A 14,660-nucleotide genomic window follows, 5' to 3' on the forward strand; every position below is an offset into this window, starting at 1 on the left:
ATGCGCTCGGTGAGGATGGGTGTGCCAACTTCATCTGAGCTGTTTAAACATTTTGACACGGTCTTTTTAAGAAAGGGATGACGACCAAATTAAATATTTTGTGCTCCATCCGATCTCTTCGAAATTCACAGAAACTTGTCACCCATTTGTTCTAATTGAAAGCAAAAAAATTCTGAGACTGTTGTGAACCGGAAGATGACAGAACTTCAGCCCTGGTCGTTCTTTATTTACACGATATGAATGCTTTTCGATCAAGTCAATTGAACTTGAATGGGCGCAGTTACTACACGAAGGATAATTAAATGGATGAAGTTGATTAGGTCTGGATAAAGCACACGCATGATGGGCCAAACGGTCTTGTATTGCGTCTGTTTTGTTGTACGTCTTGGTGCGAAGTGATAAAATTGATGCAATTTGCAAAGCTCTTGTTGTGTTGTTGTGCAGGCTGGTTGTGATGGGGAAGTTGAATTCCTGGCTGAAGGAATGGATAAAGGAAGTGGCAGAAGCAAAGGTAAATGGTTTCATCCACAGCTTCTTCACTTATTCACAATGGAGTTTGTAGATGTAAAATTGTCACGTTGAAATGTAAGTTGTGCTTGTTGGAAAAATTAAAGCACAGACATCCATCCATCCATTGGAACCATGCCCTGTACAGAGCGTCGGTGCTGCCGAAGCAGTTTCCTTGGCCATTGGGCACAATCCTGGACGGGTCGCCACTCTGACGCAGGATACTCGAATGACTCTATCATCCCCAGCAAGCTAGTACTCATTTTGCTGACCTCGGAAAAATTGCAGGCTGAGTCAACCTCTTAGTGAAGTAATTCAGCGGGCAATGAGGCTTGAACTCAGGATCCTTTGATCCAAAGCCACCACCCTAACCACTGAGCCAACACCAGGTTTAGAAAGCACAGACATGGACAGTACTTAAAAGGTCAATCGTCAAAAAGATGGACGCAGATGCAGGTTAATGAGATGATTAAGATGGTAGGAAATTATAATTTTCATTTTTGATGAAGTACACACAAGTTGGCAGAAGTACAGTACCAATTGAGATATTGTTTGCAAAAACTCTTTGCATATTCCTACCTGTCTATAATGTCTAGCATGATAGCTCAGAGGCACCACACTCACTTTGTGGAGATCTTATCTGCATTTGATTTTGGGCTGTCATTGTTTGTTTGTTTTTTTGTGAGCATAATGTCGCATCGATGAATGCACCATCCATCAGATGGGATATGGGATATTAAGCTGGGTTTCTGTCGACCACCGCTGCTTGCTTGTGAATGTTAGCTGCCATGGTGTCTTTCTCTGAAGAGTAACTTGCCATCCTGGATTCTGTTATCTAAAGCTCTCAACATCATTGGAATCTCCAGCAAAAGACCTGTTGCAATCACATCACAGGTAGGTCAGTAGCCTCTATTTGTTACCACTTCCTCAAGTTTAGCTCCCCCTCCTCTCTCTATCCTCCAACCCACCCCAACTTCTCCAGGATGCATGAGTTCTTCCAGTAACCCCCTCCTGTTTAAACTTCTAAAATGCAGGTCCACTGCGCACCATACCTCTGGTTCTTCGATTCTCACATGTGCAACCACCTTCCAGAGGCTGCGCTATCCCATCCTTCCCCACAATCGTATAACCCCCATTAACCATTCCTACGCCAACCCTCTTTGTTGCAGGTTGCAGTGTTTCTTTCCATGCTCTACCCTTTTTATCTCTGCCACCGAAGGTTGGCGGAGGTTATGTTTTTTCACGTCTGTCTGTCTGTTTGAACAGGATGTCTCAAAGTTATGGATGAATTCGAAGGAAACTTGGTGGGCAGGTTAGGTTTAAATCATGAGGAAGAATTGATTCAATTTTGGTGAAGATAGGAATCTGGATATGAGAAATTTTTTAATGCAAGTGATTCTTCACCATTGAGAAATGGGGCCAAAAACTATATTTCGCATGATGTTTTAAAAGTTGTGGACGAGTCATGACAAAACAAGGTTGATGAGTTGGTTAGGTAACAAGGACAAGCCGATTGCATTTTATTTCAGGTCCAAATCCAGATCCGGCCTATCAGTGGGATACAAAATGTAAACTGTTCAGCCTGGTGGAGGTATGTGCTCTTCTGAGTGCCATTCTAGTTTCCTCTTTGTTCAGTCCCTTGTTTGTTGTATCAAATAGTTGCCCCACTCATCTACCCGAAGTCCATACCCTCTGCCACCTTGCTGTTCCTTGAGCCTTGATTTTGCCACTGAAAAAATAAATAAAATAAAAAGAGTAAGCGAGTCATCACTGACACCCTGGACATATTCCTTCCCTCACCACATTGTGAACCATGTGGAAGCACCAGAAATGATTGTGCATATGCTTGGAATGGAACCTTCCTATCCATCCCAGCCATTTTCATGTTGTTTCCTGCAACTTGTGTACCTACATTAAAATGTTTTTCAACAATAATGTACAGTACTTCAACCACAACAAGAAGAAGATTGCTGATTGTTCCACATGCCAACTCTCACATTATTTTCTTTCTCCACCAATTTCCCCCTCCATTTAACCTTTTAGAGCATTCTCTTTATCCTCTCATACTTCACTGGAATCCTTTCAATCTCTTTTGTAAAGGAATACTGACCTCATCTTGGGTCGAATTCATGTTATGCGGCCTTGTGTTTTCCCTGCAATGGCAGGCAACACTTGTGAGCATTTTAGATCAATACTTGTGCTGTAGAGGATTTAAGGAGAGAATACACCTATCCAATGCCATCCACTTGGTTGCCATCCACTGGCTTTTCCACTCCCAGCACCAGTCTGGTCTGATGTGAAATTTCAAGAACAATGTAAAGTCATTGACACCTGTCCTTGCATGCTCAGTGTAGATTATATCATTGCACAAAATTTCAGGGTAGAATTTGTTCAAAAAAAAAAAACTCCATGTAAATCTTGAACTGCCCTAATGTTTTTCCCCACTTCTATTGTCTGCCTATCTATGGAGAGACCCACCTCGACAGAGTATGTTCATATTTTCCAAGTGGGTACTTTGTACACAAACACTTGCACATTTTACAGTTTTTGATTTATGAACTGGGAATGGTTTTATTCTTCTGCTGACAGTCACTGGAGGCATTATGTTTTTTTGGGTTGTCCATACATACATGCATCCATGCTAATTTTCTCTTTCTCTGCAACTGCTTATCCGATTGACATGAAATTTTCACCATTGGTGCGACTACTCATGTAAAATGTTTTGATGATTATGGCATCATGGGTCACGTGATGTGGCAGCCATGATGGAAAAAAGGGAATACTTTGGTCCTCTATCTCTGAAACTGCTGCATGGAAAAAATTGAAACCTGGCATATGTCAAGTACTTCCCATGGGAAACGAGCGATTTATTTGTTTGTTTTGAATGATGTCATAGGTGGCTTCATTATGACGTCATTACCTCCGTCGAATGCTTTATCGGATCAGTATGAAAATTTTTCAGGGTCATCTGGGCTAAACTGTATGGCGGGGGGGGGAACAATTAATGTCATCAGTCATGTAGTTCGGCATAAAGAGGATGAGGAGGTGATAGGTAGGTACGGTGTCAACGACAGGAATGTGGAAGGGCAAATGGTGGTAGATTTTGCAAAAAGAATGGAAATGGCGGTGGTAAATACGTATTTCACGAAGGAGGAACACGGTGACGTACAAGAGTGGAGGAAAGTGCACACAGGTGGATTACATCTGAAGCAGAAGATGCAACCTGAAAGAGATTAGAGACTGTAAGGTGGTGGCAGGGTAGAGTGTAGCTCGACAGCATCGATTGGTGGTCTGTAGGATGATTTTGGAGGTGAGGTTGAGGAAGAGGGTGAGGGCTGAACCAAGGACCAGATGGTGGAAGCTGAAGGAGGAAGACTGTTGTGGGACAGGTGTTGGATGGTGGTAAAGAGGTGTGGGATGATTGGGCAACGACAGCAGAAGTGGTGAGGGAGATAGCTAGGAAGGTACTTGGTGTGACATCTGGACAGAGGAAGGAAGATAAGGAGACTTGGTGGTGGAACGAGGAAGTACAGGAAAGTATAAGGAAGAAGAGGTTGCCGAAAAAGAAGTGGGATAGTCAGAGAGATGAAGAAAGTAGACAGGAGTACAAGGAGTGGCGGCACAAGGAGTGGCGGCGCAAGGCGAAGAGAGAGGTGGCAAAGGCTAAGGAAAAGGCATATGGCGAGCTGTATGAGAAGTTGGATACAAAGGAAGGGGAAAAGGATTTTTACCGATTGGCCAGACAGAGGGACCGAGCTGGGAAGGATGTGCTGCAGGTCAGGGTGATAAAGAACGCAAATGGGAATGTGCTGACAAGTGAGGAGAGTGTGTTGAGAAGGTGGATGGAGTACTTTGAGGAGCTGATGAATGAAGAAAATGAGAGAGAAGGTTGGAAGAGGTGGAGATAGTGAATCAGGAAGTGGGGTGGATCAGTAAGGATGAAGTGAGGACTGCTGTGGAAAGGTGGTTGGCCCAGATGATATACCAGTGGACGCATGGTATATCTATGGTTTAGGAGAGATGGCAGTGGAGTTTTTATCCAGATTGTTAAATAAATCTTGGAAAGTGAGAGGATGCCTGAGAGGAGTGCAAGTGTACTGGTTCCAATTTTTCAGAACAAGGGTGATGTGCAGAGCTGTGATAATTACAGAGGTATAAAGTTGTTAAGCCACACCATGAAGTTGTGCGAAAGAGTAGTGGAAGCTCGGTTGAGAGGAGAGGTGATGATTTGTGAGCAGCAATATGGCTTTATGCCAGGAAAGAGCACCACTGATACGATGTTTGCTTTGAGAATGTTGATAGAGAAGTATAGGGAAGGCCAGAAGGAGTTGCATTTTTTGGGGGGGGATTTAGAGAAAGCTTATGATAGGGTGCTAAGAGAGGAGTTGTGGTATTGTATGAGGAAGTCGGGAGTGGCAGAGAAGTATGTGAGGATCGTGCATTATATGTATGAGGACAGTGTGACAGCGGTGAGGTGTGCGGAAGGAATGACGGACCGGTTTAAAGTAAAGCTGGGATTGCACCAAGGATCGACTCTGAGCCCTTTCCTGTTTGCAATGGTGATGGACAGGTTGACGAACGAGATCAGACAGGAGTCTCCATGGACTATGATGTTCGCGGATAACATGATGATCTGCAGGGAGAGTCGGGAGCAGGCTGAGGCGAGCCTCGAGTGGTGGAGGTACGCACTGGAGAGAAGGGGAATGATAGTCAGTTGGAGTAAGATGGAGTACATGAGCGTTAATGAGAGGGAGGGTGGTGGTATGATGCGGTTGCAAGGAGTTGAGGTGGGGAAGGTGGATGGGTTTAATTACTTGGGATCAACTGTCCAAAGTAACGGAGAGTGTGGTGGAGAAGTGAAAAAGAGAGTGCAAGCAGGATGGAGTGGGTGGAAAAGAGTTGCAGGAGTGATTTGTGACAGAAGGGTAGCTGCAAGAGTGAAGGGGAAAGTATATAAGATGGTAGTGAGACCTGCTATGTTGTATGGTTTGGAGGTGGTGGTGCTGACAAAAAGACAGGAAGTGGAGCTAGAGGTGGCAGAGTTAAAGATGCTGCGATTCTCGTTGGGAGTGACGAGGATGGACAGGATAAGAAATGAGTATATTAGAGGGACAGCGCAGGTAGGATGGTTTGGAGACAAAGTGAGAGAGGCGAGATTGAGATGGTTTGGACATGTGCACAGGAGGGAAGCGGAGTATATCGGGAGACGGATGCTGAGGATGGAGCCGCCAGGTAGGAGGAGAAGAGGAAGGCCAAAGAAGAGGTTCATGGATGCGGTGAGAGCGGACATGCGGGTGGTTGGAGTGTCAACGGAAGATGTGGAGGATAGAGCGAAATGGAGACTGATGATCCGTTGTGGTGACCCCTAACGGGAGCAGCCGAAAGAAGAGTCATGTAGTTCGGCAGCTATATATATATACATATATATATATATATATATATATATATATATATATATATATATATATATATATATACATATACATATACATATATACATATACATATATATATATTTTTTTTTTTTAAACATAATGACCTTCGAAAATCTTTACAGATGTAATCGCCTATCGGTGAAGAGCAAGATCTTCTCCACCTATGACCTCATAGGTCACATGGTTTGGCAGCTATGATTTGTTTTTGAGGAATAAACTTTTAAAAATTTTCTTTTCCAGAACTGCTTGACTTGTCAAGGGGAAACTTCACCCACATGTTCCCCAAGCCTTTTTGGATACCAGTGTGTTCACAAATGATTAAAGGTCACATGGTCTGGCAGCCATATTGGATTGAATGAGAATCTCAAAAAACTTAATTCTCTTGAACAGCTTCATCAATCAACTTGAAGCATCACAATTATGATCTAGTCGTCATGGGGAATATATGCTTTAAATTTCAACCTGATCAGGCACATGGTCTGGCAGCCAGAATTATTTAATATTTCGAAGATGGGTTTATGGATTTAAATCAAACTTGGTAGAAGTATGTATAATGATGTAATAATGTGGACGGAGGCATATCTGATGTCGTGATGTCAGAGTGCCCTTCTAGTTTTTTTTGGTAGGTTGTAGACAACCGTGCAGGGTAGTGCTACCATGCGGACTTGGAAGCTTTAAAGTGGTGCCCGAAACCTTCTTGCATTCTCTGTCAGGATTGCTGGTCTTACTTTCTGGTTCACGCAAACTATAGCTACCAGGCGAGCTACCGGACTCGTGTGTGATGAAATGCTTTTCATCATACACTTTTCTTAATCATTTCCACTCCATACTTTTACATTCTCCTCTCTTTCTCTTTCCTCATTTCCTCAGAAACCTCCAATTAATATGATAAAGTCCTAAAAGTTAATGGCCCCTCGTTCCCAGCATTATGAGGTGTGAACAATCCCCGGTGACCTACCTGCCTCTGCTGCCAATGAGAGGGGGGCTACGGCAGTAGTAGTATCGGTCCCACCCAAGACCCTTGCCTTTTGAATCAACCTGACTTTTTTATTTCATTTCACCAACATTTGTGGTCTTTCTTCAAATATTTCCTCTGTTGAACATCTAACAAGTACCCCTCCTAATGCCTTGCTTCTCTGAGATCCCATTGTCACATGATGTCATTGATTCCTTTAACTGCTTCAAAGGAGGAGTCTGTGTTTATTCCAACATCAGCATGCCTGTTGATTGCATTGTGGAACCTGAATCTCCACACTTTAACGTCCTCTGGCTTAAGATTTGTCTCTCAATCATCACTATTTTTCTCTTTCACTTACTGCTCTCCCAACTGCACAATTTTCTCACTTTCTTTGACTATCTTAATTCCTGCCATGAGGCCATGACATACGAACATCCTCAAGCAGAATTCCTCTATTTAGGAGACTTCAATGTACACCACAGGGAGTGGTTGAAATCTTCCCACACGGATGTTGGGGGAGTTGAAGCTCTTACATTTTTCCATTCTCAATGACTTAGAACAAATTATCAACCACCCTTCCCATATTCCAGATCATCATGATTACTCTTCCAATACTTTGGATTTATTCTTCACCTCCAATCTGTTGCATTACAGCCACACAATTTTACCTATAATTGGTTCTTCTGACCACAACCTTATAAACCTCACTTTACTTACCACCACTCCTCCTCTGACTGCTCAGACTAAACACCAGTATTAGCATTTCAATAGTGCTGATTGGAATGATCTATGAAGCTTCTTTTCTGACTTTCTCTGGGAAAATTACTGCCTCTCCTTGGGTGATGCTTCCATTTATGCTGAATGTATCGCTGAAGTTATTGTTGCAGGAATGGAGGCTTATATCCCCTTCTTTCATGTCTATCTCTCCTATCAATTCTTGGTTCAATAATTCCTACTTTGCAGTAATTCATGCAAGGGATGCAGCATATCAGACATGGAAAAACTCTTATTCGTACAACTTGCATTCAGCTTTCATATCTGCCAGAAATTATTGCAAACATGTTCTTGAGGTGAAGCATTCCTTGATCCAAAAGAAATGTGGTATCCTCTCGTCTTCTTCCAATAATAACTCTTTCTGGTCCTTGGCTAAAAGTATCTCCAACAACTTCTGTCACTCCACCTTTCCTTCGCTTTTCCATTCCGATGATACTATCGCTGTCTCTCCAACTGATAAAGCAACTCGTTTTGGTTCTCTTTTCTCTTCTATTTCCACGTTGGATGACTCTAACATTCCAACTCCCCCTGAAGCACCCCTTACAAATCCTAAAGTTCCTGATTTGACAACTATAATTTTTTTTAAGTGATTCTTCACCATCGAGGTAGGGCCAAAAATTATGCATAGCACGGTCTCAAAAAGTTGTGGACGGATTTGGATGAAACTTGGTGGACGAAGAAGGATGAATTGGTCCGATTTTGAAGATAATCCGGATCTGAGAATTATTTGTTTTTTTGTGAGTGATTCTTCACCATTGAGAGATGGAGCTAAAAACGATATAGTACTGTTTAGCATGATATTTCAAAAATGTAATGAGCTTGATATGTTCCCGTGGATCAAGCATTGCATGGTGGAGATATGCACTCTACAAAGTGTCCTAGTTGTGAAGTGGAAAACTCTCGGAGCATCATCACCTTAGCCACGAAGTGGTAGGCCACACAAGCTCACTGAACGAGACTGCCGAGTGCTGAAGCGCGTTGCATGGAAAAATCGTCCGTCAGTTGCAACACTCGCTACCGAGTTCCAAACTGCCTCTGGAAGCAACGTCAGCACAAACACTGTTCGTCGAGAGCTTCATGAAATGGGTTTCCATGGCTGAGCAGCTGCACACAAGCCTAAGATCACCATGCTCAATGCCAAGTGTCGGCTGGAGTGGTGTAAGGCTCACCACCATTGGACTCTGGAGCAGTGGAAACGCGTTCTATGGAGTGATGAATCGCGCTTCATCATCTGGCAGTCTGACAGACAAATATAGGTTTGGCGGATGCCAGGAGAACGCTACCTGCCCAAATGCATAGTGCCAACTGTAAAATTTGGTTGAGGAGGAATAATTGTCTTGGGCTGTTTTTTAGCCACGTCTCGCGTAGCGAACGCTGGCTCTAAGAGAGCTCCGTGTTGTTGTTGTTGTTGTTGTTGTTGTTCTTGTTCTTGTTCTTGTTCTTGTTCTTGTTCTTGTTCTTGTTCTTGTTCTTGTTCTTGTTCTTGTTCTTGTTCTTGTTCTTGTTCTTGTTCTTGTTCTTGTTCTTGTTCTTGTTCTTGTTCTTGTTCTTGTTCTTGTTGTTGTTGTTGTTGTTGTTGTTGTTGTTGTTGTTGTTGTTGTTGTTGTTGTTCTTGTTCTTGTTGTTGTTGTTGTTGTTGTTGTTGTTGTTGTTGTTGTTGTTGTTGTTGTTGTTGTTGTTGTTGTTGTTGTTGTTGTTGTTGTTGTTGTTGTTGTTCTGGTGAAGACAAAACCTTTAGGACACGGCTCTTTTATATACAGGATCCGGATCTCCTTCAATACTAAACACCTGCACACATCCTCACATTGAGGGTTCCTTTTGAGAGCATCTATCATGAACTTTTAAATATATTCGGACATTTGCTTTAAAGTTTCGAAAAGTTCACGTTACTATTTAATGTGTTGTAATTTCGTAAATACACTATTTTCTCGTCATGAACGAGGAGCCTCCATGGCAGGTCTCTCGATTGGCTCCATCAAGGCACGTGACAAAATATCGGAAGTTGTTGTTATTGTTATTGTGATCAAAATGCTGATGTTTCGACTTTCTGTAATGAATTTTTAGCCGCGTCATGTTGCGAACGCTGGCTCTAAAGGCGTTGGCACACGTCAAATATGTTATGGGTAAGTTTGTATCCGTTAAGAGCACGCTGGCATACGTCGTATTACGCTGGCATACGTCGTAGTACGCTGAGCTGTTAGACAAATTTTCCATGCTTGAAATTTTCCGACGTATGCCAGCGTATGACTCGCACGTTCCGAATAACGCTGGCCATAAGTTCTAGGCACGTTATGCGATCGTTGACACACGTCCACACGTTACTTGTAAGTTACTCAAAAGTCGAAACGCGTCAAGGTAATGGTTAGCGTCAATGTTCCAGACTCCCTGGTTTTTTTTTTTTTGTTTGTTTGTTTGTTTTGTTTGTTATCTTTCCTCGGTATGACGGTGATGTTGACACTTCGATTTGTAGTGCGGTTATAATATAATATAATTAATAGGCTGCCGCTCAACGATTTTAATCATAACTGCACAAGAAATCGAAGTGTCAACATCACTGTCATACCAAAGAAAAAAAAAACCAGGGAGTCTGGAACACTGACGCTAACCATTACCTCGACGCGTTTCGACTTATGAGTAACATACAAGTAACGTGTGTCAACGATCCCGTAACGTGCGTACAATTTATGGCCAGCGTAGGCGGAACGTATATCATACGCCGAGTACGTCGAGAAATTTTCAAAATGCAGAAAATTTATCGACGTGCTCAGCGTATGCCAGCGTACTACGACGTATGCCAGCGTGCTCTTAACGTAGACAAAACTTACCCATAACGTATTCAACGTGTGCCAGCTTGGTTCGGCAAATTTTTCATACATTGGCAAACGCTGGCTAAAACGTCAAGGTGTGACAGCGGCTTCACACTTCGATGTCTAGTGCGGTTATGATTTGAATCGTCGAGCCGCAGCCGATGAATAGCCTACGCCACGTGATCGTCGGTGATACGCTGCTGCGCTATGCATAAGTTAGACTATCGTTGGGCATAGGTTGTGAACGCCGACAACACGCTCAGCATTCGTTGGTATAAGTTATCTATATGTGATTGAAACGTTCTATGTACGTTACTAATACGTGATGCATACGCCCAAAACTTAAAAAAAAACATCAATAGTTCAGCGTATGCCAGCGTTTTACATACATTTTGAGACCTTGCCATACGCTGGCTAAAACGTCAAGGTGTGACAGCCCCTTTAGAGAGCTCCACGTTCTTCTTCTTCTGGTGAAGACAAAACCTTTAGGACATGGCTCTTGGACACATTTGGGCTTGGCCTCTTGGTTCCCGTGAAAGGAAATCTTAAAGCTTCAGCATACAATGACATGCCAGACGATTCTGTGCTTCCAACTTTGTGGCAACAATTTGGGGAAGGCCCTTTCCTGTTTCAGCCTGGCAATTCTCCCATGCATAAACAAGGTCCACACAGAAATGGTTTGGCATGATTGATGTGGAAGACCTTGACTGACCTGCACAGAGCCCTGACATCAAACCCATCGAACACCTTTGGGATGAATTGGAACACCGACAGAAAGCCAGTCTTCATTTCCCAAAATCAGTGCCCGACCTCACGAATGCTCTTGTGGTTGAATGGAAGCAAATCCCCACAGCAATGTTCCAACATCTAGTGGAAAGCCTTCCCAGAAGAGTGGAGGATGTTATAGCAGCAAAAGGGGGGGGGACCAACTCTATATGAATGACATGTTGGACAAGCAGGTGTCCACATACTTTTGGCCATGTAGTGTATCTCAAAAGCCTTTGACTGAGTTTGGCATTGGGGTCTGATATCCAAGCTTCCCTCTTTTGGCTTTCCTCCTTCACTCTGCTCTCTCATATCGCACTCTGCACTCTGCTTTCTCTCTGACCACTCTATCTCCATAACTGTTGGTGGTTCCACATCCCACTCCTTCCCTATCAACAGTGGTGTCCATCAGGGTTCTGTCCTGTCTCTAACACTCTTCCTTATTTTTATCAATGACCTTCCTTCTACAAATGACTAAATGCATTTGCATGCTGATGACTTAACATTACATTCCTCCATGTTTTTCCCCATCTGCTCCATCTTCCCTCACTCGATCCACATTTTGCTTCCTCACAGCCACCTCTTTAAATTTGGATTTGGACAAGATTTCCCATTGGGGCAAATGTAATTAAGTTTAATGCTTCTAAAACTTTCTTCCCATCTCTCTCTCCAAAACTCCTCAACTCACCAATCTCCTTTGAAAACTCCACAATTACACACATGTGATACAATAAAACTACTAGGTATTAACAGAACATCACATTTATCCTCGAATCCACACGTTATGCAAATAGCTAAGTCTGCCTCAAACATACTGGGAGTCTTGTTCAGATGTCAAAGATTCTTCTCCTCTGAACAGTTGCTTCAACTATATATAGGATTGATTTGTCCTTGAATAGAGTACTGCTCTCACATATTTACTGGACGGAATTGAATCCAAAGTAATCTGACTTATCAACTCTCCCAATCTGACCTCAAAACTCTACCCACTCAAATTACGTCGCAAAGATGGCTTTCTCTTTCATATAGATATTATTTCGGTATCTGCTCCCGAGAACTGGCTGCTTGTGTACCTCCGCCATTAGCGAGACCACTAAATACTCGACAAGCCACCACATCACACAATTATTGTGGCCATTGGCAACTCCAGGGTGGTCTACTGATGTTTGTTTCTTCCCATCCACTGCCAAACTCTGGAATACTTCACCTTTTCATGCCTTTCCAATATGACCTTCCCCTTTTAAAAAAGCAGATTTGAATTCCTCAAAAACTTAGACTATTTTCTTTCCTCACTTTTCTATCCATGCAGTTCTTTTATTCAAGGCTTGGCCTCGATGAGGACCGTCTGTGACTGGAGCCTTTAGCATAGAAATAGCAAAACATCAACTTGCATGAAGTACTCTACTTTTTTTTGTTACATTGCAGGAGCTTCCACCACCGTTCGTTAACGTCGTTTCAGGAAAGGTGTTTGCATTTGGCTCCTACCGACTTGGTGTCCATACAAAAGGTAAGGTGTTTGTGTACGTGTGTATCTACTTTCACTGGATTATTGCAGGTGTATAATGCGCAAGTTTTTGACATACAATCAGTGATTACCTGAATGCGATTTATTTTATTTTATTGTATACTCGCAAAGGGAAACTGGTATTGCCCGGTCTATTTTTGTAGGGGCCGGAAACACTTCCCCACACCCACAAAGGAATCTGGTCGAGGATCATTTAATATGACCTTTAACATGGCTACAAAGGCTCAGGCACTATTATAGAGCGATTTATATTAATTAAAAAAAAAAACATTCTTTCTTAAATTATTTTTTTTTAAAAACGTTTTTTTTGTAAAACACTCAGACACTCATTGAAATAAACCTCAAAGTTTGATGAAGATCTGTTCAGCTATCTCTGAGAAAACTGTACACACACACACACACACACACACACACACACACACACACACACACACACACACACACACCACATGACTGTCTTATTGGATAGATTGGGGCTTCAGCAGTAGTGGGCATTGAAGTTTTTTTTTTCTATTCCATCTTCTAATGAAGTGAAAATTAACCTTGTCCCTCTCCACTTTGTTGGGGTTACATCATGGTTACAGTGTTTGTCCCTCCAACCAAAGGGTTGCATCATGAAACTATCTGCATATAGTGTATGCATGATCAGATGTTCTTCAGAGGCATATGTGAGCAGATTCTAGCAAAAGCTCATATTTACCAAGCAGGTGAGTATTTTATAGTGTGGGGGGGGGAGGGGGGACATATTTTGGGAATTCTAAACTTTCGGTACATCATTGCAAAATCGTGAAGAGCAAGCAATTGTCGGAGAGCATGTTTGGTGGTCAGAATCAACATGGCTGCTATCATAGAGCAACGCAATTTAATATTCAAGCACTGACGCTCAATCGAGCACCGACATGCTGTCGTGGTAGCAACGGATGAGTTGAAGATGCTGAATGTATTCCGTATGTGGTGTGCAAGCCATTTTTCAGTGTATAGTCAAGGAGCTATTTCCCATATAGGCCTTAAAATAAGGTCTTGCTCAACCCACACCACATACAAGGTCTGAATGTATGTTATGTTAGGGCAACCTCTCGTGAGCAGTTTTAGGGTGGGTGTCACTTCAAATTGTGGTATAGCATTTTTTCTGCAGGCCATTTTGTATAGTGGGGTCAAATAAAGTTTTTTTTGTTTGTTTTTTTTCCATCAATGGGAGAATGTGATCCATGGTGGGTTGCTTTAGTCGATTGTATCTTTTGAACTGGTTCATTCCAATTATTATACAATGAATGGATATAAAGAGAAGAGATTGGTGCATATATATATATATATATATATATATATATATATATATATATATATATATATATATACATATATATATAAATTACTGTCAGTGAAGTATTAGTCGAAATTCATCTGTTGAATCCCATAACGCAACAAACATGTAGTAGAATTCAGCTGGCAAATCGAAAAAGTGTGTTTGTGGTTTTGTATTTCTCTGTTTCCTGAATGTCTGTTGAAGGCATACTTTTTCTGCCATTCTCTGTACAAAATGTATTATTTGTGATCTTGAGACAGTTTGCCTGTTAAATATACGTAGCTAGACCGCGTTGGCAAAGAACGTATCCTAAATCAGCAATGGTTTGCACATGTACCATTTTGAAGAGTAATGAATTTCTGCTGATTGTTATACTAACATTTCTTTTTGTTTCAGGTAGTTGAACAGTTCCAAAAGTACCTGGACGTTCATCTTGAAGTATCTTGGCCTGTTACTAATTTGTCTTCTGGGCTTCAGACTGCAGTCTGTGAGGGATTAAACCTCGTATGATTTTGTAGATTTGATGGAGACATGGATGACGATTCCAGCAGTGCTTGCGTGCTTCCTGTTTTGCCACCACGACAAT

At 42.2% G+C, this 14,660-nt stretch overlaps 1 protein-coding gene across 3 annotated transcripts in view; it reads left to right on the forward strand.

Moving 5' to 3' along the window:
- LOC147022789 (poly(A) polymerase type 3-like) overlaps positions 1–14,660 on the forward strand; it is a 173,602-nt gene that overhangs the window by 69,494 nt on the left and 89,448 nt on the right. For all 3 annotated transcript variants that reach the window (XM_085887581.1, XM_085887580.1, XM_085887579.1), the window contains exons 3-4: positions 445–511; positions 12,672–12,753. In XM_085887581.1, coding sequence (XP_085743707.1) covers positions 445–511; positions 12,672–12,753 — 149 coding nt within the window. The remainder of the gene's footprint in view (positions 1–444; positions 512–12,671; positions 12,754–14,660) is intronic.

The sequence above is a fragment of the Eptatretus burgeri genome, chromosome 7 (assembly GCF_056783735.1).
Source record: "Eptatretus burgeri isolate ZD-2024b chromosome 7, Ebu_testis_v1, whole genome shotgun sequence".
NCBI classification, from domain to species: domain Eukaryota; kingdom Metazoa; phylum Chordata; class Myxini; order Myxiniformes; family Myxinidae; genus Eptatretus; species Eptatretus burgeri.